General features: G+C 42.9%; 1 protein-coding gene across 3 annotated transcripts; it reads left to right on the top strand.

Moving 5' to 3' along the window:
• The first annotated feature begins 35 nt into the window (after positions 1–35).
• SUPT7L (SPT7 like, STAGA complex subunit gamma) lies at positions 36–18,420 on the top strand. Of its 3 annotated transcripts, none has more exons than XM_074897047.1 (5): positions 36–185; positions 436–1,098; positions 7,858–8,182; positions 9,699–9,936; positions 13,431–18,420. In XM_074897047.1, exons 2-5 carry the CDS (start codon positions 686–688, stop codon positions 13,691–13,693), a joined length of 1,239 nt encoding a protein of 412 aa, XP_074753148.1. In that variant the 5' UTR covers positions 36–185; positions 436–685; the 3' UTR covers positions 13,694–18,420. The 3 variants fall into 3 exon arrangements, with proteins under 3 accessions (XP_074753148.1, XP_074753149.1, XP_074753150.1); XM_074897048.1 differs by having other exon boundaries at positions 140–194; XM_074897049.1 differs by lacking the exons at positions 36–185; positions 436–1,098 and adding an exon at positions 5,858–5,871.
• Positions 18,421–24,216: the final 5,796 nt, after the last annotated feature.

The following is a 24,216-nucleotide window of genomic DNA, read 5'->3' as shown; positions in this document are numbered from 1 at the left end:
CAGGGAAGGGGGCAGCAGCAGATGAGGCGGGAGCGGCGGCGATCGCTTCCCTCCTCCCAGCGTGAGGCAGCGCTGGTAGCGGGGGGGGCCGCTTCTGGTAGCGGACCGGGGCCCACTTCCGGCGCGGCGGGGTACGGCGGGGGCAGCTGCGCGCCGGGCGGGCGGCCGAGTTTGGCGCCGCCGTGGTGAGCCGGGTGCGGGTCCGGGGTGCGGGGCAGCCGCGGGCCCGGAGCTGGGCTCGGGGGGTGGGCGGGAGGGCGAGCCGAATGCGGCCCCCGCGGTTTCTCCATGCACATCTGGGCGCGCCGCGGGCCCGCTCAGCGAGGTGCTGGCGTGGCCCAGGTGGAGCCACACCAGCCCCTGTTACAAACAGAAATAATTCCCGCCTCACGGGTGCGTTTCTTTCTTCTTCTCCCCCCCCCCCCCCCCCCCCAGGAGAAGCAGAAATGTAATCGGCTAACTGCCAGCGTTGTGCCCTGATGCTGTCGTGAAAAGCGCGCTGCTCAGTGAGGCACTGAGCGACAGATTCCTCGACAGTCAGCATCGGCTTTGTTCAGAGCGTCATCTCAGCTCCAGTTTCTGCCGCTGCCCGAAGCCTAGCGCTTCTCCCTGCGACAAGGCTCCTTTGTACAGTATTTGGTAGCCTTCTTGTGGGCTCTGAGGGCAAGACGTGACCTGTGTAAAAATGTTGCGATATTGGGGTGAGATTCCGGTGTCATCTAACCAGGCCAACCGCAGCTCCTTTGACCTGCTTCAGCGTGAGTTTCGGACTGTGGAAGTCCAAGATCCTCCACTGCACCAGCCATCTGCCAACAAACCCCGGCCGACCACCATGCTGGACATCCCCTCGGAGCCCTGCAGCCTCACAATTCACACCATTCAGCTCATCCAGCACAACAGACGCCTGCGCAGCCTGATTGCCATGGCTCAGGCTCAAAACCAGCAGCAAGCAGAGGGCATAAAAACTGAAGACAACGAACCTCTGCCATCTTGTCCGGCCTCTCCACCTCTCCCTGATGACCTGCTTCCTCTGGATAGCAAAACCCCCAAAATGCCATTTCAGCTGAGGCACAGTGACCCAGAGAGTGATTTCTACAGGTGTGTTGATATTTCTTTGAGTTTCCTTCTTTGGCTGAAGGAAAGCTGCGTGCTTTTGCTTCCTGTCTATGAAACGTGGATGTATAGTCCTGATTTCTGTCTTGTTAGTGCCACACTAAATGTTTGTGAATGGTTTTGCTATCTTCAGTGGCATTTTGACAAGTTTAGTTGTAGGATGTGAAGTCTCTTCTATTTAGGTCACTTACAACTAAGCTCGCCTTACTATAACTGAAAATGCAGAAGATGTATGGCTAGGTTTTCGCAGTTTAGTTGTAGGTTCTGAAAAGATGGTTTGATAACATATTTGTAAGATTTCACTGGCCAAGGACCTGTGACGTAGCAACTATACATTTCACCCTGTTTCTCGGTGTTATTCTGGTCAGAGGTGGTGATGAGTACGGGTAAAGGGAATTCTTGTCTCTGATACCGGCTCCACCAGCCAAGAGCTGGAGAAAATGTAAAGGAAGGTTGCATTGCTTCTACCTCTGCAGCCAATCTTTGATTAAATAGTATTGCCACTACTTCCCTGTCTACCCCTCTGACAAGCACTAAATTGACAAGCAGGTGTTGCATTTCTTGCAGGATCTCATGATACTTTGTGGGTTATGTGTGTTTAAATTCAGGGATTAATCCTCATTGCTCTAACCTGTTCGTAAAGACTGTGCACCAATGAATGTGATGTGGGAGATGATAATTCTTTTTTTTAAAATGGGGAAAATGGAATAAAATTTAACAGTTAAATGCCACTGAGATCTTTAATAGCCTTAGGCTGTATAGAATACGTCTTATAGAAAAATGTTGCTTTTGTTAACAGTCTCTCTGAACAGTAGAGTGATTCTTAGTGCTGTTTGTGGAGGAACACCATCATTCTTCCTCAGAAGAAATAATTAGCCAAGAGATCTGAAGGGAAATGCAGTCCTGTGAGAATAAAGTCTGAGCCCTGTGACTCCTGCTCTTTCTGGCCCTTTGGTTTCTAGGACTGAGCAGTGTTCTGCTGTCCTCCTCGGTGGCTTCACCTGTAAGTTCAGTTTTCTGTGGCTCTGTCCATGTTTTGGGGGCTGCTTTGTCTTTTTGTGGTCCCTTGCGAGTTTCTGGGGTCCAGGTAAAGAAATGTTATTTTAGCAGTCAACCACATGGGGGAGTTTAAGGACTAGATAGTAAACATTGGATATTCAATTTTGAAATTAAATGTTTTGTGGCTGACAGAGAGTGCATTTATAATGAGCTGCAGTGGAGACTCTAATTTAATTGTGTGCTTGCTAAACCAAACACATTTATACTTTTCCAGGAGGAAAGCTTTGAGTTTGTTAATGCATATTTGTTCTTAACTGTTTTAAGACACTTGAATTAAGAATAGCAGTTGCTGTTATAGTAGTAAAAATAAAGTTATATGATTTGCTGATGCTTATCTTAGTGTGTAAAAACAAATTCAAGAAAGACCATTCTTCCTCTTGATAAAACATGGTAGTGCTTAATTTTATGCTGCCTTCTGAAGTGCCATTGCCAGAACTACAGTATTCGATTAAATTCATATTTTAATTTCATTTTCTTTGGCGGTAACCTGGGTCTGAGAAGCAGTGTATAGGTATATGTAGACATAGGAAGAAATGAAGATAAGAGTGACCAGCCTGAATCAGACCACAAGTTTCTTTAACATAGATATGTCACCTTCTGTTTTCCTTCTGTTTTCCTTGTTAATTAATTTTCATCCTCTGACTCCACACCCTTGTCTTTTATTTTGTTATCGGCTGGATTCATTTTGGTTTTCCACCCTTCTGTCTGCCCCACCCTGTACCTGTAACCCTTGCCGCCTTCTCCCTTTTGAGATGAGGAAGAGGCAAAACCTAATTTACTGCTATTTTTCAATTGTTTTGGTCATTTCAACCCCCCAAAATCTGTATCACAAGCAGTTTTAATCATGATGCTATTACTCTCCTCCGTTTTTCCTGACTGTTTATAAATACGTTGAAACAAAACTTGATTCTGGCACAGATCCCCGAGTGAAGACCTGGGCTCCACAGTGGAGATCTCTTACGTACTTGTTTGTTGATGGATTTGGAGGACTCTGGTAGGTCTGTGAAGCAGGTTTTCCCTTTACAAAAGCTTTCTGGACTCTTTCTGAGTGTAACATGCTTACCCATGTGTCCTCTAATTTTGTTCTTCTCATTTCTTTGAATTTCCCTGATGCACCAGAATATATCAGGCTTTCCAGCCTGCAGTTCTTCACATCTCTTCTGAAGCTATTAAAAGAAAATATTTTCACGTCTTCTGCCTTCTGGTCCTCATGGGTCAAGGCAGTTTAAAGCAAGAGGTGACTCACTACAACTGTTCAGCTATTTCATGCTTTTATTCCGTTAGTATTCCTGGATGAATTACCGTTTGGTCTTGGTGATTTGCAGCTGTTGATGTTACAGTTCTTGAAATACACAATAAGGGATTAACATTTGATTTGGGTTGGTACAGGAACAGAATGTAATCTTAAAGCATAATCAGTGAAGAATGAGTAAGGAACTATAGTCTTGAAACTACCATTTGAACTGGAGGGTCTTACCATAATAAGGCTGCTACTTTTCCTTCTGTGTGCAGCTTCCTCCGATTAGCATGGATCCATCTTCAAAAGGAACCTAACCTACTCATTATGTGCCTCTTCGGATGCTTTTTCTTGTGTGTGCATGGTTGGTTTCTTAACAGATTTCTCTGCCATTCTCTCATCTGCGTTCCTGACCACATCAAATGTGTGCTTCGCATTGAAAAATAATCTGTGAATGAAACTGCTTGCCATGGGAAAACAGTTCATGGCAGAAGGGCTTGTGGTTAAGAAATGCCTGTACAGAAGTAGGGAAGCACGTGTTGGTGGGATAGCTGGTTTAATGTTGGGAAGGATTTGGAGAGGTGTAAATTAGACCAGGCAGAATGTACCTCCCTTGCTGGACTAAGCACTCTGGTTTAGCCCCTAAACTGTCTGGTCTTCTGGGTTGGGCCATTGGGACCCAATTTATTTTCCAAATGTTGTGTGCTACCTTTTGCCATTATGTATTGAGCAGCTTTTTACATGTGTGCAACCTTCTGTAGACATAGCAGAGAGATTTAAAAAGAGGCTTACTAAGGATGAGGTGGAAAGAAGCCCTTTTTCAAAAGGAAACAACTTTCTGGTTTGAGTTAAGTGTGCTGTGTTCTTTGAAGCACTCTCTGACTAATATCATCTCATTTTTCCAATATTCTCCTTTATTTTATTGTTGTGGGGAAAATGGCTCTGAAGTGACCTTGTTGCACCTCATTTGGTATAAATTCAACTCCACAGTGTAATGTTTCATAAATTTGATGTGTTCATAGGAAAAACAATCCCTCCTCCCTCCATCTGCTGCTAGCTTATGCTCACCTAGGAGGGAGCAGAGCGCTTCAATCTGTTGCTGCAGTTGAGTGAACCTCGGCTGTCGATCCTTGTACTGACTTAGCCCAAACATTTTCCCCTGAAGATAGCTGCATGGGAAATGAACCATGAGATCTCCTTCCCTCTGAAAAAAAACAGCCTTCCAGGAGAGGAGCTTGGGTGAATGGATTGTGGTGCCTTTGGGGGATAGCTTGTTAACTACCTGACACAGAAAATGGGCCTTTTGCCAGTTCTGAAACCTTATTAATGCTGAAAATAAGTCTGCATGGTATAAATGGACACTTTTTTCATGTGTTCTGTTGTGAAGTTCTGCATGTTACAGATTTGCTGGTAGCAGTGGGAGAAGGCTGGGTTTTGGGTCTGCTGAATTCATGGCTTGGCAGGTAGATTTCTGTCTGGAACATCATCTAGTGTTTGTTGCCCATATGTGAAAATACAGAACTCCACTGGAAATACAAAACTGAAGAGTAACAAGTTGGCCAGCGTTTGTGATATTCACACTATATGTTCTGTAGATGTGATCACCTCCAAGTCACAGGCCTAATTGCTAGTTTTGTTAATCTCTTTAGGGATTAAAGCACTCTTGTTTACTTGCAGCTATGTGACCCTGGTAATATGTTAAGTAGGTTTGGCTTTAGATTGTTGATGAATGGGGAGCCTTTTGGGAAAGCCGTAAGTGCTAAACAGAGTGGCATTTTGCATAATGATAGTACCTGGAAGGGTACTTCTGTAGGTGCTGAGTATCTGGATGAGATCTAAGACCAAGGCTCTTTAGCTGATGACGAGGGAAAAGAAGTCTGCTCGTCCTTTTTGGGAAGGCTTGACATTCAGTAGCAGCTCTTAAATGTGTCTCTATGGCTGGTTTTGTTTTTATGCATTCTTATAAGACACTACCTGAAAGTTAAAGGAGATGAAGAAAAAAAGGGTATTTTCTCATTTATTGGTTTCTATTAACATCAGTATTTCAGATTTTGCTGTCTAATCAGACTTTTAATCATATTCCTCTATTGTTTATGGTGGGAAACAGTAAAACAAGAGAAGAAAACAGAAGAAAAACCAAAATTGATTTATTTTACCAAGAACAAGAGCTGGGGATTTGATTTGAGTACAAGTACCTGCAATCCCTCTGTCTTTAACTGATTAGATTTCAAGTTGATTATATCCCTTTCAGCGTAGTGACCTAGGTGCATTTTAATGTTGGCAATTAGTTTCTTTTCCTCTGGGAGTTTAAAAGAGATACAGACATTCTCTGCTGCTTCTGAGCAGTGATATGCACTGCTGAACATGTGCTCTACTTTACAAGTGGCTGAGTATCCTGCTTGGGCTTGCCAAAATCTGTCTGGTTTAAGTTTGCCCATAGTGTTTTGCATGAATGTCAGAGTGTCAATAATGGCTCTTTATTTGTCTCTATTAATAGTAGCTTGGTGTTCAGTGGTTTTGGTAGCATAAGATGCTCTCAACTGTTGGTTGCTGGGCAGCTAGGTATGTCCTTTATATGTACTGAAAAAGGAGAGATTCTTTTTTCTAGGCGTAAATTTAGATGGTTGTTTTGTGGTTGGTTGTAACCTCCTAGTCCCAGTGTTGTGTGAGACATATGGCTGTTCGAACTTCAGAAATCTGTCACTGGGAGGTGGAGGGAGGGGTGAGGGAGATGTAAAACCAGTATGGGGGACACTTGGTTTATAAGGGAAATGATGAACTTTTAATTCATCTTGTCAGAGCACCTGCTGTCTTCTCTACAAAGTAGTTATATAATTGAGTTGGAATTAGGATGTAAGTCATTTTCTAGCAATTAATAACTGGGATGAATCCATGACCTGGGATCCACATGCTGTTCTTAATATCCACTTAGAAATATCATCATCCGCAGCTCTTAATATAGTCTGATCCCCTCCTTTTTTTGAATAATCAGAAAATGCTGAGCTAGTGTTCTTGAAAATGAAGGATTTTGGTCCTGACAGCTCTGAGTTTAACCTTCCATTTTCTCTCCCCTGAAATATTATCTGCTTTTACTGCCGTGTTTTGGTGGTTTTCTATGGGTCAGTTCTGAGATCAGGGGGTGCTGAGGCACTGTGACTCAGCATCTTGGCAAGACTGAAGGGTACCTAATGCACTTGGTGGAGACACAAGAGTAGTGAGAATTTATCAAGGCATCAATGCTGTCTGTGTACTGTTTAATGAGGTCTTGCTACTGGAAAGAGTGTGTGGTGTTACGCAAGTAATGTAGGGTGACAGTGAGGTGAATCTCAGGGTGGGCTGCAGAAGGTGTTGGGAAGAACTGATCAGAAACAAACGAAGGGTGAAATTGTTAGCTTAATTCTGCCATTGATGCTGAATGATGTGTAAAAAAGTATATAAATACCATATTTAGCAGAAAGGAAATTGGATTTTTCGACATCAGCATTTGAAGACCATGTTACTGATATGGGCAAACACATTGCATACATTTAATTGTGAGAAATATGTTTACCTTTCAGAGGCCTTTCCTTATCTCATCTTATCTTTTTTCTATATGGAATTTCTATTTGTTAACTCATCTTGATGAAAAATTCAGTTGTCTGACTGTAAATGAATGATGTCTGAAGTGTTCATGTCAGTTGTTCGTCATCTTCTCCATCCTGGGTGGTCACTTCTTCCTGCTTAGCAATACCGAGAAGAGAGGTCTCAAACCCAAGGCTGGGGAATGCTGCTCTACAGCAGAACCTCTCCAGGCCTGGTGTTCACTTATTAGGTTGCATACAGGGGTACTTCTTTCAGTGTCGTCCTGAGTGACTACTGGAAATTAGGGTGGGGGATTGGTCTTTGTGGCTACGGTGTACCTTTATGAAATGTATGTATATCTTGTTTCTTGCTTTTTATGTGTGTCTTTGGCATTATAAATTCAGATCTTGTCTATTCCAGAAGCCTTTGTATCTGACTATTAGGCCTGTGACATCAGAGATAATAAGGAAGAGAAATGTAATTAACTGAGAGGGGAAATGATTTGCATTCGTGTTATTTAAAATGCCTTTTTTTGTTTGTGTCAAGGACCCATTTAATTCACATCTCCAAAAGAAAAACTCTTGGGTGGGGAGGGATTTGCTTAAGCGTTCATAAAATTTGCAGTCCCACATTCATGCATCACCCAAAGAATTTTCTGGCATTAGAAGGGAAAATGAGAACTGGCATGCTGATTTGGAGGCATGGGAAGAAGGGAAAGCAGATAAACCCTTACTAGGCAGTGTTCATATGTAATGAAGAAGCTGTGGAGAACCCCAAACAATCTGCTTTCCCTTTGTACATCACCTTATTGTTGACAGTATCTCTTCAACTGATACATTCCTTTCAGGTTTTAGAGGTGTGCAATTTTTGTATTTTCTGTTTTTTAGAGGAAAAGGGGAGCCAGTGACTGAGCTGAGTTGGTCTTCCTGCCGGCAGCTTCTCTACCAGTCAATGGCCACCATCCTGGCTCACACAGGCTTTGAGTGTGCCAATGAGAGTGTCCTGGAGACCCTGACAGACATTGCCCACGAGTACTGCTTGAAATTCACCAAACTGCTGCGCTTTGCTGTGGATCGAGAAGCTCGACTTGGGCACACCCCTTTCCCTGATGTCATGGAGCAGGTCTTCCATGAAGTGGGCATTGGCAGTGTGCTCTCACTGCAGAAGTTCTGGCAACACCGCATTAAGGATTATCACAGCTACATGCTTCAGGTGAGAACAGTAGGGAACTGACGACACCAATAAATGTACCCCCAGTACAGTTGCTTATTCCTGTAGCAAGTCCTGGGTCTTACTGAAGTAAAATCTAATTAAAAGATCTCTTTGGTGTGGAGGGGAGTCAAAAGAAGGGAGGAGAAAAAGAGAAAGAGTATTTTTTTGACTGGAAGACAGAGCCCGTTATTTGTGTCCCTACTGAAGCTAAGAATGTTCTACTGATGATTTGTGTGGGTTTAAGAGGAGGCCTTCAGGTCTTGAATGGCCTGGACAAAAATATTGAGTAGAGGTAAAATCAGTACTGACTGATTAACTGAATTTTCTGTATTAATGGGTTATTTGACTGCTTACTATTTCACAAAACATGCAGATGAACAAAAAAGCAGATTATCCCTTCCTCCTTGTTATGTTATCAGGGTGCCAGTTGACTCTTCTTGGAGCAGCTACCTTGTGCTCCTTCTTTTCCCAGGGGTTGGCACCTTGTGGCTTACAGAGGCAGTATAAATCAGAAACACCTGTAAGCGTGTGCAGTATGTAAATTGTGATGGACTCTGAGGTTTGTGCATAAAAATAACATCATCAAGATCTGACTTCATTAAAGACATTTTTGTTCAAAAAAACAGTTCATTTTTTTCAAATGCGTTTGTTCAGATATCTCCTTTTGGAATTTGGGTATCCTACATCGTTTGGTTGATGCAGTTCACTCTCATCCTGCAGCTGGTCATTGTCTTATTTTGTTCTGTTCTTAGTGCAAGACTGAGGTCCACAGTAGTATTTGGAAGTATATCTAGACGGGGCTTTGCTATTCTTTTTCGTTCTTCCTTCTCCTGTTAAAAAGCCTTGGACTTTTTCTGAGCACAGTTCACTGATCATTTGGGTTCAGTGGTATAAACAAGCATTTATTAGAAGCAGATGAAATCTGAAATTTTTGATTTAATTGGTTACCGTTTTTAAGTTTCTAGAAGTACAGAGTAGTTCTAAATATCATTCCTGTATTTATTTCACTTCTCTGACTTGAGAAAACTTAGGTGGTTTTTTGCTGTGGATCTGACAGAAGGTACCCAGGCTTTGCCCAGTGACTACAGAGCTGATGAATATCTGAGCTGCGTGTTTTTTAATGCTGGAGTAAATTTGTTACTGGCAGATGGTGGATAGTCTCATAGGTAAAACCAAACAGTAAGGCTGAGACACTTTGCTTTTGTTTCGTGCTCTGTTTAAATTTCTGTGCCCCATCATCACTGTCTGTGAAATAAAGGTGCTCATATTTATCAAGCAGATGTGTTAATGGATTAAACCTCTTATTAAAGTCCCTTGTTACAGGACAGAAGGTGTTCTTAAAGGGGGGGGAAAAAAAATCTTTCCTGTGTAGCTGATAACCTGTTTACTTGTTCATGCAGGTCAGATGTTAATAATATTCTGTGAACAGAGTGCACTGCAGTGTAATTGCCATCAGGGCCTCTGAAGTCACTCTGACCTTTCTGGCCTCTTTTTCACCCCCACTGATCTTTGACAGGTTAGCAAGCAGCTCTCTGAAGAGTACGAGAAGATTGTCAACCCTGAAAAGGCAGCAGAAGACACAAAGCCTGTGAAGATTAAGGAGGAACCTGTTAGTGATATTACTTTCCCCATAAGTGAGGAGCTGGAAGGAGATCTGGCTTCTGGTGACCAGTCTTTGCCCGTTGGAGTCCTTGGAGCTCAAAGCGAGCGCTTCTCTGCCAACTTGGAAGTAGAAGCTTCCCCACAGACTTCAGGTAGGGATTTCTTGCTACTGCTGGAAACAGTCTATCAGCTGTTCTGTGTGATCTTGTTTCCATTTTTAAAAGCAGATCCCAACGTGAGGAAGGAGAAGGAGAAAACATTTTTAGGTTTTAATAAAAAGATTTGGATGGGAGAGAAACCCTTGCTTTCTTTCTAAATACAAAACCAAAGAATCAAAGGTATCAATTATGAGCATTTGTTAAATCCATTTGTGGACCCTGTAGAACACAAAGTGCTTTATATGGTGTTTATTTTTAGCAGACTGTTGAAGTTCTGGGCTGTCATTGGTGTGAGGTAGATTGTTTTTCTACAGTGATGGCCCAAGGGCTTTATTGTTGTTTTGTGAACTAGGGTATTTGCTGCAAATGTGAGTAGTGGGTTTTTTTTTTTCCAGTCTGATGTAACAAAGACAAAAATAACTTTTGGGTTTATATTTATGTATATATTTTAGTTTAAGAGACCGGAGTTTTGTCCTTATTTCTAGTAAGGACACTACTGGATTTTTTTTTTTTCCTTTATTTTTCTGGGTAGTTTCGGATTCTTGTTCAGAGATTCCTGTTACTGAAAAGTTCCTTGTGCCTGGACTAAATTCAAGACCCTACACAGTTTAGGCACTGAGTTACAGAAATACTGATGGTATTTGGTGCAGTCCTCCATATTCAGAAGTCACCCTGGTAGTGACAATTGTTGTTTTAAGAAAGCTTATCAGTGACTTATGTGAAATGGGCTTGTGGGAGTCTCTACTATTCTAGCATCTCTACTCCAAAGCTTGCTGTAGTAAGCTGAGGCCATGGAAAGTGAAACGGTGGGTGAAGTACTGGGGTTATGGAGACTGCACTCTTTTTCTCAGTCATCCCTTGATGTTAGTGTTGAAGCACACTCGTGGCCAGCATGGGAGGGTCTGCTCCTGCTGTGCCTTTTCTATATCTATATACAAGTTTTATTCTATGCACCATGTAGTAGTGCTGAATTTTCTGGAAAATGAAGAAGACCTTCTTCTCCCAAAGAAAGCCAGTTTTGATTTTTGTATACAACCTTCTGAACTCTGGAAAACCCTGCAATAATAACTGTTTCACTTAACAATATGGTTAAAAAACAATGAAGCCTGTTCTCCTATCAGCCCTAAACTAAGTAGCATATGTAGTGAGGTTAGAGTATACCTCTGAGTCCTTTAGTTTTGGTTTTTTTTTTTAATGGCACATTCTGTTGAGTTTTAAAAAAGCACAAATCCATCTGATGTTTTTCTGGAAACTCATGTTGTTTTCCTTAGTACTTCTGAAATCTGAAGTGCTCGCATTTTTGTGGGAGAGGCAACAGGCAGACTCCTCTGGCCCATCTGGGGTTGCAAGTGATTCATCTGGAAAGCTTTGTATTAGCATCTACCACTTGAGACCCAGAGGTTAGCGTGCTAGCTGTATATTAAATGCCTCTTGCCTCTCTGATACCGAATTGATGTTTTCTAATTAAGAATACAAGTGCTCTGTTCCTCCCTGAAAATCCCTCTTCACTTCACAAGAGCGTTTGGAAATCTCATCACTGTGAGAACTCCCAGTCTAGAGCTGGGCAGGCTGGAAAGCATAATATCATAAGGAGAGAAAAAAAGCTACTGCAATTAGGACACCACCATCTTGAAAATACAAGTGGGAGGTCTGTAGAGAGGGCAGCAAGGCTTCAATATCTGAAGGCAAAACTCTTGTTTCAGCCTTCCATGTTGTTCTTGTGTTTCTGTTTATGCCTGCCGTTGTGGTTGTGGGCTAGCTGCCTAATATCACTGCAGTTGGGGAAATGGAGGCAAAATTGGGGATCTTGTTCCTCTGTCCAGCAGGGTAACATGAGGATTAGCTCATTTGTAAGGTACTTTGAAGTTAGAGTGCTTTGAAGATGAAACGTCCTGTGTGGATGCTTAAGTACTGTTAGTCATTAGTGACACTCTCAATGACAGGTGATAGAGCTGAAAGGAATAAGGCTGAGCAATGAAGAGCAATTGATGAAAGACACAGTAAGTTTAGTGAGCATCTTTGATTATTGTGTAGACTGAAGCGACAACTCTGTGGATCTGATAGCATTTTAATGATGTGTCCATTGTTGTTGAGAGGAACACATTTACTTATAAATAACATAAAAAGGACATTTCATTAAGGCAGCTGGACTCCAGCAAGCACTTCCATTTTGGCTTGCTGTCTAACTGCTGAGCTAATGTAGGCTGTGTTACCACAGAGGTCTCCTAAAGCCTGTTTTGGGCTAAGCTGCTCTGGAAAAGATTTCTGACCCCTTCATAAGGGAGAATTCTCAGTACAAATATGTAGTGAAAGATATGTTCTCAGTGTAATTGCTAGTAATAAGGGACTATTGTTAGTAGTGTATTGTTAATAGGGAATAGTAGTAAGTTTGGCCCAGTACAGGAGGGTTGGTTGAGCTTTCAAACTGTGGCCAAGCTTCATGAGACACAGGGTTTGGAAAACTTACTAAAACTATTTTCATGGGTTTTTTTTTATTTTTTTGCATGTGAATTTAACCCTACACAAGAGGGACCAGATTTAAAATTGTGAAGATTTCAGGCTTTGTTCAGTTCTGGGCTGTTTATGCCCAACTCAGCAAGGGGCCCAATTAGTGTATTTTTAATAGGATTTTTGTCTCCCTTAAAACTGTAAGCAGAAATAATGCAATCTGTAATTACAGCTTTTGGGGAGGAAAACATTTGCTGTTATCAAGAAATATGTTTTCATACTCTTGTACAGAAAATCCTCAATGTGCTCAGATTGCATACTAGTCCAAAAGCTTTTTTTTTTTTAAAAAAAAGGGGGGGGGGGGGGGGGTGGCGGGCAGGCAGGGAGGAGCTATTTCCCAGCAGAGTGTCTGTGAGGTTAAGCCAAGAGGATTTCTTTCTGTTCTGTTGAAGGATGGGATGAGACCTGTGGGTGTTGATTACAAGGAGGCAGGCAGGCAGTTGGGTGGCTGACTGCAGCTCTGATTTCTCTGAGTTTCAGTGCTGGAAGTAGTATTTAAGACTGTTCATCTACCCACTCCTCTGCCCTCTCACTTCACCTCCTCTGCAGAAGTCCAGTATGTCTGACAGCTTAAAGAAAGTTGCTGGTGTTGCAACGATCTCATCATCATGAATGACTTCTGGACTGCTTATGCAGGGTCTAGTCCATATGCTGTTGGTGTGCTCACTGCTGCTGAGACGCTCCTGGAGAGTGATGTGGGCTCTTTGTTTCTCATGGAGAAAACCACATGGAGGATTTCTGTGAAAGGATAGCGTTGTATTTTTTGGAGCGGCAGTTACTGGGCTATTAAAAAAAATAAAGCCAATAGATTATTTATTGTTTCACAGTGATTGGTGTGTTTTCTTTGTTTTTCCCCCAGCCTAGCTCACCTGTAGCTTTGCTTTTACTCCTTTATCAGTGCTGCAGTCCCTTGCATCTGCATGCCATTTATGATCTGTTTTTTTTGCTTAGTTACTACCGTGTGCTTTTTCTTTCTCTAGGCGCTGAGGTGAATGCTTCCCCACTCTGGAACTTGGCACAGGTGAAAATGGAGCCACAGGAAAACGAGGAGGCTAATGTACATGGCCACGGGGTCCTAGGCAGCGATGTCTTTGAGGAACCGATGTCAGGCATGAGTGAAGCTGGGATGCCACAGAGCCCCAATGGTTCTGAAAGCAGCTATGGTTCTCATTCTGCTGACAGTCTGATGGGATCCTCACCTGTCTTCAACCAGCGTTGCAAGAAAAAGATGAAGAAAATGTGAAAAGAGGCAGTCTTTTTATTTAATTCTGATGGTATGTAATAGACTTGAAACGAACTAAGAGAGCACTATGATGGCTATGATTCATAAACAGGGCTGGCCCTGGTGTATGAGGGAACTTGCATAAAATTGCTATGAGACATTTGGTGTATAGTGCACTTCAGCTGCTGGCAGTCTTTGCTGGCTTCTGGACTCATCCTGACTCAGGAGATTGAAGATCACCCTATACATTTGATTGTATCATGGCTTGCTTTGGCTGATTAATGAGGAAGTTAACAGTGAAAATAAGTTGTGAGGAGATTTGCTAAGTCATAGAATCATTTAATAATTCGGGTTGAAGGGACATCTTGAGGTTTCTAGCCTCTAGTCCAGCCCCCTGCTTGAAGCACAGCCTATTAGTTCAGATTGCTCAGGGCCTTGTCCACTTGAGTTTTGAATATCTCCAAGGATGGTGATGCCAGACCTCTTTGGGAATTTTCCCATATTTGACTACCCTCATAAAAAGAAAAAATATATTCTTGCATCCAGTTGGAATTTCCCATGTTCCAGCTTGTGTTCATTGCCTCTGTTCTATCATTCTTCATCTCCTAAAAGAGTCCGACTATTTCTTCTCTAACTCACCCATTAAATGGTTGCATACAATGAGATCTCTCTTTAGGCTTTTCTCTTCTTAAGTCTGAAGAAACCAAGCTCTCTCAGCCTTTCCTTGTACTTCCTGTGCTCTAGCCCCCTAAGCTTTGTGGCCTTCCACTGAAATTGTTGCAATGCCCTTCTTGTAAGGGGGAGCACAAAAGCAGATGCAATCCTCTGGATACAGTCTCACAAGTGCTGAATAGGGATAAATAATAATTTCCCTCAATGTGCTGGCTGCTAACTGTTGTAGGCTAACCGTTGTAGGCAACAAGACAGTCTTAAGTCACTGGTTGGGGAGCTGTTGCTGCTGCTGACCTTGCACAGATGCTATGGAGTGGCGTACAGCACCATCAGCCACCTCCTTCAGTGCCTTCAGATGCATCCTGTCTGGTTTCACGGACTTAGGTATGTCCAGTTGCCTTAAGTTCTTGCTATCTCAATCTTCCTCTACTGTAGGTAACACTCTGCTAGTAGACCCAGGGACCTGACAGGCCTGAAGGCAGACCTTACCAGTGAAGACAGGCAAATAAGGTGCTAGGTACATCAGCCTCAAAGTACAAAGTGCATCCTTTGTCACCAGGTTGTCTGCATCGTTGAACAGTAAACCCGTGTTTTCTTTAACCTTTATTTTACTCCCAGTGCACTTAAAAAAGCCTTTCACATTACTTACCAGTTTCAACTCCAGCTGAGCTTTGGCTTTCCTAACTGTCCCTGCATGCTTGGGCTGTGTCTCTATATCCCTGCTGGCCAGCCCATGCTCACTTCCACTTCTCTGTACTTTTCTCTGTTTGAGCTCAGTTAGGAGTTCCTTGATTGTCTGTGTGGGCCTTCTGTCATGCCTGCTTTACTTTCTGCTCATCAGAAAGGACTGTTCTACTTTGAGAAAGCTATCTTTGAAGATAAGGCAGCACTCCTGGGCTCCTTTGGGAGGGCAGGGCAATCCGTCATGAGATCCTGCCAAGGCATTCCTTGAATAAACTGAAAGGTGTTGTCCTAAAGTTCCAGGACTCTGTCTCGTGCACATTTCTCAGGATTTTAAATGCTACAATTCCATTTCGGCTGCTGCCGAGACCTTCACATTCTGCACCAATTCTTCCTTGTTAGTAACAAGTCCAGCAGAGCTCCTTCTCTAGTTGATTTCTTGATTAACTAGTCAGGGAAGTTGATGTGGTTTTCTGGAAAGAATGAAGCAGCTTTTACTATTGATGTGAGCCAGTACGGGCAATGCAAACTTCTCCTTTGCTCTTATTGGATTGAGTGCAGCAACTTCAGGCTGGCTGAGGTTTCCTATTCAAAGTTGTTATCTTGACAACTTAGTCTGAAACAGAATCTATTTTGCTGCTTGCTTTTATGGCTCAGCTGACTGATGGCATTTTTTTTGTTCTGCACAATCCTCAGTTGATCAACTCAGTCTTTAACTTGATTCAGTGAGTATCTCTCTCAAAAAAGCTAGAATGAACATGAATCAAGAATGAACAGCCACTTAAACTGGCTTTATACCTGTAACCCATTGGGATGTTTGAGGGAGATTTACCAAACCTCCCATTTGTCCTTACAATTGCAACTTTATCTTTTGAAAGAATGAGCTCCAGGCATAGTATTTTTGTTTCTGTATAACATGCCTAGCCTTAATTCTTTTTCCTTAACTGTATTTCTCTTCCACTTTATAGAAGTGGAAGCCAAACATAAAATTCCTCAATGTCTAATAAGAATGTGCGACCACAGGCTTTTATGGACATTGAAGTTAAAATTGTCCATCACAGTTTTAAAGGTTTCTCCTGGGGGGTAAATTCTAGCTATTTGAAGCCTAGTGAGTAGTAGAACAGTGGACCAGCGTATCACAAAATCTTTATTTTTATTCCCTTTGAGTCATCATTAGGCATGCTGCATTGTCCCTGTTTTCTCAGCTGTAAAAAGAGAATAGTAGTATTTGCCTCTTAGAAGCGCGACTGAGAAATGTAACTGACCTGTATGATACTGGTTTTAAGCAAAACTGCTTATCATGAAGAAATGCAGCACAGCTGTGCTGTTCAACTACCCAGTTACAAGGAGGGTATTTGGGGTGGTGTCTTCTCGCTCGGCTTTAGATGTCTGCAGCTAAATTTGTTCCTCTGGACCCCATTTGCAGCTGAAGAGAAATAGTCATTCTTAGGGCATCTGGCCTTGAAGTAGAAGTGTAAAGCAGGTCAGATGAATGGCAGTTTTAGGAATGGCTATTTTTCCTTTGTGTGCCCATAAAGTGAGTTGAACTTGACTACCTCAGCTGAAGACATCCACACCATCAGTGTCTGAGTGAAGTGACTTGACTTTACCCTTCCTGTCTGGGAATCAGAGGAGACTTCCTCCTGCTGTGTTGGTGCTTTTTCTCTTCTACACATTTTGTGGAGCTTGTTTTGGCCCTTGTGTCTTTGATACTGTGTGAGAACACCTGTGGGTGGGCCTTTCTCTGTAAATGCTTTGCCAAACTGTTGTAAAGTATTCTTGAGGCTGGGGGCACCTGAGTAAAGTCCCTTGCATTATTCTCAGGACCTAGAGGACAGAGTGGCTACTGCCAGCATCGCTTGCTCATTTCAAGATTTCAAGTGGGCTAAAAATGAAAATCTGCTGTTCTCCAGGGCTTTGGTTAAACCTCCTAAGTGTCAGTCTTAAGTGCTTTCTTTGTATTGCTCATGTACAGATGTTCTGTGTTACTTTTAATTGTGTTCTTGTATTTCACATCTGTTTTCCACACTCATTTCACCCTGTAACACACACTCTGCAACAAGCCAGGTCCAAGTGCTTCAAGTATATTTAAATACAGTGGAAATTCACCCTCCATTGATTCAGCTGTGTCACTGCAGAGTCAGAGAGAGGTGTTATTGATTTATTTAGGATGCATGTTTATGCAGAGATGAGAAATGCATCAGCATTGCTTGTACATTTAAAGATGATGACAGAGTAAAATCTGTACCTCCCGTTCCCCCATTATGCCAGTGTTGCTTCTGACATTTGTGTGCTTGATGTTTCCTTTCCTGCATGTGAAAGCTTTACCGTCTGGGTGAGCCTTCCCCTCTGAACATTTACCATCCTTAGATTTACAGTGGTGTTCATCACGCATGAAATAGTGACATTTCAAATCTAGCTCACAGAGTCAGGTACAGACAATATGCTTTTTGACGAATCAAATAAGATTTTGCTAGGTGTTAATACAGCCTTGGGCAACTAGTGAGGAGTTTATTGACCATGCAATCCCCAAATTTCAAGCCACAGATTGTGCAATGGGTTGGAATGAAGCTCAGCTCTTGCAGTTGTAATTTTTTGCTAGTCGCTGGTAAAGTGCTCTGCTGACCCACCTGCTTCAGCAGTCTGCAATTTTGTTGGTTCTTTCATCTTTCTCCCTTTGCTTTCCAAAGGTGGGTGGATGGCAAATTGGAATATTGAGTATTGACCATGTCCATATCCAGTAGCACTGATGTCTGTAGTGATTTACTTTGCCATGATTGAAACTGGTGGGAACTTTGATATCAATTTGGAGAGCAAGATCTGTGAATTACTTGGCTTTTGAAGTGTTTTGCATGGGAATCATACAGGATTGTAGTTAAGAGCACGCTGTGTATCATATTCCTTTTTCCCTCTAGCAATACCTTTTTATTCCTTTTGAAGAGTTTTGCCTGGTATCCAACAAAGTTCACTATACAAACGACAGGGTAACAACTTTAGTATACAGCTCTGTGTCAGACTGTGCTACCTAGTGATTTAATTCCAAGACCATCCATATTAATTTGAATATGCATAATGCTGTGCAGAAAAAGACATGATTCCTGCATAGAAATTTACAATTTAAAAAGAAAACAGGAAAATAAAGTTAGGTAGGGTAGGTGATGTTAATCTGATTATGGGCTCAATTCTGAGACTAAAACACATGTTATGTGTGAAGGATGTTTTACTTAAAATGTTTTTGTACATGCATGTGAATGAAATATGTAACTTTGATTGTGTTTATATGGAACAAAATTGCTGGGAAATACTTCAGGGTTGGTTTTTTCCTTGCTCTCCTGGAGAGAGTTTCTTTGTAACTTCTAAGAAAATAAAATTTAAAAATTATTCAGAAATAAAAATCCTAAAGGTGTTGTATGGATTTTTTTGTTTGTTTTTTTAAGAATGGTGCTGTGAATGCAAATCCTGGTGTTGGGATTCTGTCTACCCTTACATGGGATCTGCAGTAGACCTTTTGCAGGCCTGAATAAGGTACTGAGATGATATCGGTGTTAATGTCACAACTAGGGAGAGATGTTATTCTAGGATGTGGCCAGAGAAAATGGAAGTCCAGTCCTTCATGGGTGCCAGTGCTAGTGAGCCCCAGAAATGATGTTAGTACTGCAGTGCTAGTATTGGTATTCATCTAGGATACACAGGTTGCTATTTCTGATATGGCTGCTTATATATATTTCTACTACTTATATTACTAGGCTACCTAGCAGCCCTGCTCCAGGCCTTGTGCTTTGCTCTTTTATGTGCTGGTCTACATACTGCTTTTTTCTCAAGGTCTGCTTTAGACTGCAGTGAATGAGACACAGCGTATTCTCCCCTCTGCTCTGCCTGTCATAGTAGAGCTGAGGGGGAGGATATTTGATGCTTGATAGCCCTACTAAGCAATTGCAAACAGCACACTATGAATTAGGATATAGGCCTGTGTTGCGTGCCAGGAGAGAGGGAATAATAATCGCAGTGCTTCCCATCACCACTATACCTGAGGGCAGTCCGTCCTCTGACGCATATACTACTGAAATAATTCCCCACTCTGCGGGTGAGTCTGTGGTTGTGCTTTCCACTTCCCTGGCAGGGCCTGGAGGAAGAGGACAGCAATCACCCCTTCGGATTACACCCCACCAGGTTAAAGCACGAGCCCACTTGCATTATTAGAGTTTTGGTTCCCTCTGCTCCAGCAACCTGAGGGGCCTGTGCTGCAGCTGCCAGGAGCCTCGATGACTGAGACGATCTCAGTGGGGGGACCCCGCTTCCCTGTGCTGGCCCGTGGACTCTCCTCTGCCCCGGGCTTTTGCCCCCTGCCCTGTTGCGGATGTGGCGGGGGCTGGTGATCCTCAGGGTGGCTGTGGCTGCGTGGTGGTGCTGGCCCCACGCCGCTTCCAGGGGGCTGCTGCAGCCCAGGGACCGCTGCTTGCACCTGCAACAACAACCTTTCCCCCTTCAAAAAAACCCCCAAGCTCCAAACCGTGTCATTTTTGCTGTGTCTTTTACATTCGAGATTAGAATCGCCTCTTTGTTGCTATGGAAACGCTCGTATGAAAGAAGATGACCTCATTATGAGTTATGATGAAATCTCCTTTGGAGTGGGCTCAGCACCCTTGCAGCAGGGAGAGTTGGGGGAATCTGTGGCCAGGGTGTGGCAGGGCGGTTGCCCCTTTTGCACTGATGCTCAGCTGTTTGCAGAGCTCGTGGGTCTTTCCCTCTGGGCTCAGCAGGCCAGAAACAGCCCCTGCCTCTGGACCAGCCCTTCCCCTAGGGAACTGCCTCTGGAGTCGTGGCTGCATCACTTCTGCGCCTGGGCTGCATGTGCCCGTGTTCCAGGGTGTGTGTGAGGTGTCATTGCAATAGGCAGCGGGGTCCTGACAGCAAGCTGGATGAAAGGCTTGCATGTCATGAAGGGTCGTCTTCTCGTCTGGTGTCTGTCAGGGTCCTGGCATCCGCTCTGGTTGATTTTCCCTCAGATCTGGGCTGCCACCTCTGAGTCTGAACTGTCTCTATAGCTTTGTGACCCATCCAAGCATCCCGCTGCCTCTGCTCACCCTGTGCCACCCCTGGCTCTTCACCCAGGTTTGCCCTCATCCCCTCCCTTGATCTGCATCGCTCATTCTCTCAAGCTCCTGCTGGTATTTCTGTGCTGTCGCTGCCCAATTTCTTGCAGCACACTGTTGCTGCTCGTCTTGAATTGGAAAGCAGATTTAGGAAGCAATTTTTTTTCTCCCAAGTGAAAAAAAGAAATCTGATAAGATTATTTATCTTCATTTTAGCCAAAGTTTTATCTTTCTTTGGTGGAAGAAAAGAAGTTGGAACTTGGATATGCTTTGAAGGAAGGTTGTTCTCTAAAAAGGCCAACTTTGGTTGTGATGAGACCTTGGGAAGGTGACCCTCTGTCCTTTTGTTAAGAGCATTATACAGTCCCCTGGGCTAGCCTGTCCCCTTGCCCATGGAGTTCATCTGGCTGGGAGGCAAGGGAGAGGTAAAATACTGGATTGTGGGGAAACTCTGGATTTTCAGGTCATGTGCTGAGATAATCTGGGCTACTATTAATGTAGAGTGAGTGCTAATGACTGTGTTCCTCTGAGAAGCTGTGGAGGTTGGTGAGAAATGAACCTCTTGTCTCTGGTGTAAATGCTGTCATCTCTTTTCAGCTGCTCCATCTTGTTGCTGATGGAGAAACGGGTGGCCCAGCATGGAAGGTGTGCTGGATTCCATTTCTGGCATAAAGCTCTTCCATCCCTGATGCCTTCAGGCTGAAGGAGCGAGAGGCAGGACTTGCACAGTAGAAGATCAGGCTGGGGGTCGCTGCAGCAGCCTGGGCTGGGCATGGAGCATGCTCTGGGGTCTGTGTTGCCCGACTTCACCAGAGCTGGTGTTTGTTAAAAGGTAACCCCGGGAAAGATTTTGTGAATTACAGAAGCTTACTCTTTCTGGATATCAATTTCAGAGTATTTTGAGAAAGGCTGAAAAAACAGTGTTTGCCAAAACAAACAAGAAAAGCAGGCCTTTCTCCACCCCCACCCACCCACCTCCACCGCCCCTTCATTACATTTTCCAAGCATGGAGCAGCCACAGTGTTGGTTTTGGTGTTCCTGATTTTGCTGGAGGAAATTTAGTGTGCTTGGTAAATGTGACATATCTGCTGCTGCTGCTGCAGCTCCTTTGAAGACAGTGTTGCTGAATGTTTAGTAAAACCATTCTTTTTCACCTGCAATGCCCAGTAGTGAATGAATTTAAATGAATGTAACCAGACCAGTTTAAGTCTCCATCTTCCCCCATTGTCGTTCTCTTGAATCCTGTAATAAAATAATTTTGCTTTTCGAGTCGATACAAACTCTTCTATTGTACAGCAGTCCTGTATTTCTCTAGTCAAGAAAAGAAGCAAGGAAGCCAATTGCTGGTAACTCTTAATGCCTAAAGAGAATGACATGAAACAATTCTAATGTAAAAAGCTTTAGTATCTAAAATCCTCCTAAGACTTCTTCATACCCTCTAAAGAAACAAAGGAACACCTCCACTTCCCAGCTTCTTTGATAGTCATATTGAAAGCAAAGTAGTTGCATTTATATTGTGGTATCTGAATTAAATTTGACTGATAATGGCTGAGATGTCACAGCCCTATTAACTACAGATGTTCTGTAATACAATGTATTTTTAAAGAGGCAGGTAGGTTAAAATATAATTGTCTTCTGAATGGATTTTTCTATTGGAAAGAGCGAGCAAACCGCTTACATCTCAGTATAACCAAATCTGCCACAACAACTTCAAAGAAACCAAAGAAATAAAATCAATAAAAAGACACTCTCCTTCATGTACTCAGATCCTCAAGCCCAAAGCTCAGAGACCTTCCCGCACCATTTCCAGTCTTTAAAAAAATGAGCTTTGCACAATAGATCAGGGGGAGCTCTACAGCTCTCAGCAGTGATTTCTGTTCCTTTTCTCTCTGTGTCTTGCAATTCTGTTTGCATCCTCAGTTTTGATAAGCTGTGTTCTTCTTGGGTTGGGCTCAAAATGTACTTCCATAACGAATGTATTACCTCTTATAGAGCATCTAATAAAACACCTATCTTATAGGGCATCTAATTAGACAGAATCACCCCTTGAAAAGGTACTAATTAATGGCCCGGTCCTACCGAGTACTTCTGAAGCAAGTGGGAATTAAAGATGCCTAGTCTTGTAATTGCGGGACAGAAAGGAGATTGCTTGTTGGCCTGGCACAGACCCTGATGCATAGATTCTGTTTACTCTGTTTCATAAATTCTTCATGAGTCTTGCACCCTCCAGAGTCTTAAGCGGTTTCAGAGCTTACAGATGCAGATGCTGTTTGTGGGAGTTTCTAGGGTGCTTTAATGAGGCACAGAGGTAATTTTGCAGAGTCATGCTGCGAGTAGATGTGCACCCGTAAGTGCCAGCGTGGGACTGTGAAAGAAATGAAGTTTCTGTTTGGAAAGGCAGATGGAAGAGTCAGTGACAGTCTGCCCAGAAAATCTGTGAGCAGCCTCACCCAGGGGGAAAGTGTGAGCTCTTGGAGTGTCTGCTGAAAATTTGTACTGGGGTGAAGGATCTAAAAGTGAAAGAAAAGGCAGAGAGAAGACAAAGATGAGAAAAATTCTTCCAGGATCAGCGAAGGTTAAAAATTACAAGTCTTGATTCCTCCCTCTCCCCCCGCCCTGAATCCTGCTGCACCCATGAGATTTCAGTAATTCGAAGTCATTTAGGAAAGGCTGAAGAGATGGAGAAGGCAATCTACGTAGATATGTAGTTGGGAAATACTGATGTAGTTAGCATTTGTATATGCTTTTATTCATGCAAAGAGGTACAGAACAGGTATATATGTGGCTATGCAGTTACCATCACATCATTTACAGTTCCCAAAGGATTATGAGTGGTTCCATGCTACTTCCGTCAGCATTTTGGCTTTGTTGGATGTGTTACCAGAAGAGTTTTGAGTGCTTGAGATAACCATGTAATGCTCCTAGTCTTTCACGTAGCAATTCTGATAAGCCCATCTGTAACTTTAAGTATATGAACAACAGGGTGTGGATGTGCTTTGAATTATGCATATACCTCAATGCTTTGCTGGGTAAGAGCAGTACAAGAGAGTAATGAGCAAACTTTAACAAAAAAAAAAAAAAAAAAAAAGCTCATCAGGCTAAATTTAGGTCAAGATCTGCAGTTCATGTCTCTGGACACTTGATGCCTCTAGCTAACTGGCATGACTGGGCTGCTCCAGGAATGATTTTTTTATTCCACTGATCTGACAGCACCTGTCATTTTCTTATACACAAGTGTCCATATCACTAAATCACCTCTCCATCGTTAGTGCTAATTGGCTCCCTTGCTGTAACCTCGGAGGAGCATGAAAAGTCTGAATGGAAGCTGAAGGGCCATCTCCTCACAGAATGGCAGTGGGATAACCTGTGAATGTATAACAACTTCTGCTCCCTGGTCTTGCTACAGAGAGGCTTTCAAAAGGCAGGTCTGTTACTCTCACCATTTTCTGTCAGGACTGAGTTTGCCCACACAGAAGTTAAAGCATGCTAGCCACTAGTAATCGTTTGCTTTCAATCATATTTTTCTGATAGTGGATGCCTGTGTGTGCAGTCTGGTGCGCTGGGCTGGCTCCAGCCCCTGGTAAACAGGAGAAACAAAATGGGGACGTGAGTGGAGTGGGAATGCAGATGGATGTTGGCATGAGGTCAGTTGCTTTTACAAAATACCACCCTTCATTTAAGCTGTGTCGTGCTTTCTGATGGATAAGACAAAGCTAGTAATTTTCTGGCAGACTGAACAATGCTCATGCCAGAGTAGGTCTTTTTACAAAAATTTCTCTTTCAGAACCCTTCTGAGAGATTCCTAATTGTCCTGGAAATTCTCTGTTTTATATGTAGATGTTCAGTGTGTAATCCTGCAACAGATCTTCATTTTTGAGCAATAATTCTTTGAAGACTAAGTAAAAATACATCCTTTGTCTTGCAAAGAAATTTTTCTATCCTTTTCAAATAGAGCAATGAGCTTCTCACCCTAACAAGGACAAGACAGAGGGAGAAGGGGAGAAGCAGAGCTGACATCTGTAGCTCACGTATCAGAATTGCATTCCGTTATTTATTTTATATAGCCAGAAAATTTTGAAATCTGCTTCTGAGAAAGGA

Source organism: Athene noctua, chromosome 1 (genome assembly GCF_965140245.1).
Source record: "Athene noctua chromosome 1, bAthNoc1.hap1.1, whole genome shotgun sequence".
NCBI lineage: Eukaryota > Metazoa > Chordata > Aves > Strigiformes > Strigidae > Athene > Athene noctua.
Note: the sequence above shows the minus strand (reverse complement) of the source record. Positions and strands in the feature narration are given on the sequence as shown.

Excerpts from the sequence above, each read along its gene's own strand:
- SUPT7L (XM_074897047.1), top strand. The coding sequence starts at position 686 with ATGTTGCGATATTGGGGTGAGATTCCGGTGTCATCTAACCAGGCCAAC. Across the intron at positions 1,099-7,857 it reads CCAGAGAGTGATTTCTACAG|AGGAAAAGGGGAGCCAGTGA; the intron begins GTGTGTTGATAT and ends TCTGTTTTTTAG. Across the intron at positions 8,183-9,698 it reads ATCACAGCTACATGCTTCAG|GTTAGCAAGCAGCTCTCTGA; the intron begins GTGAGAACAGTA and ends GATCTTTGACAG.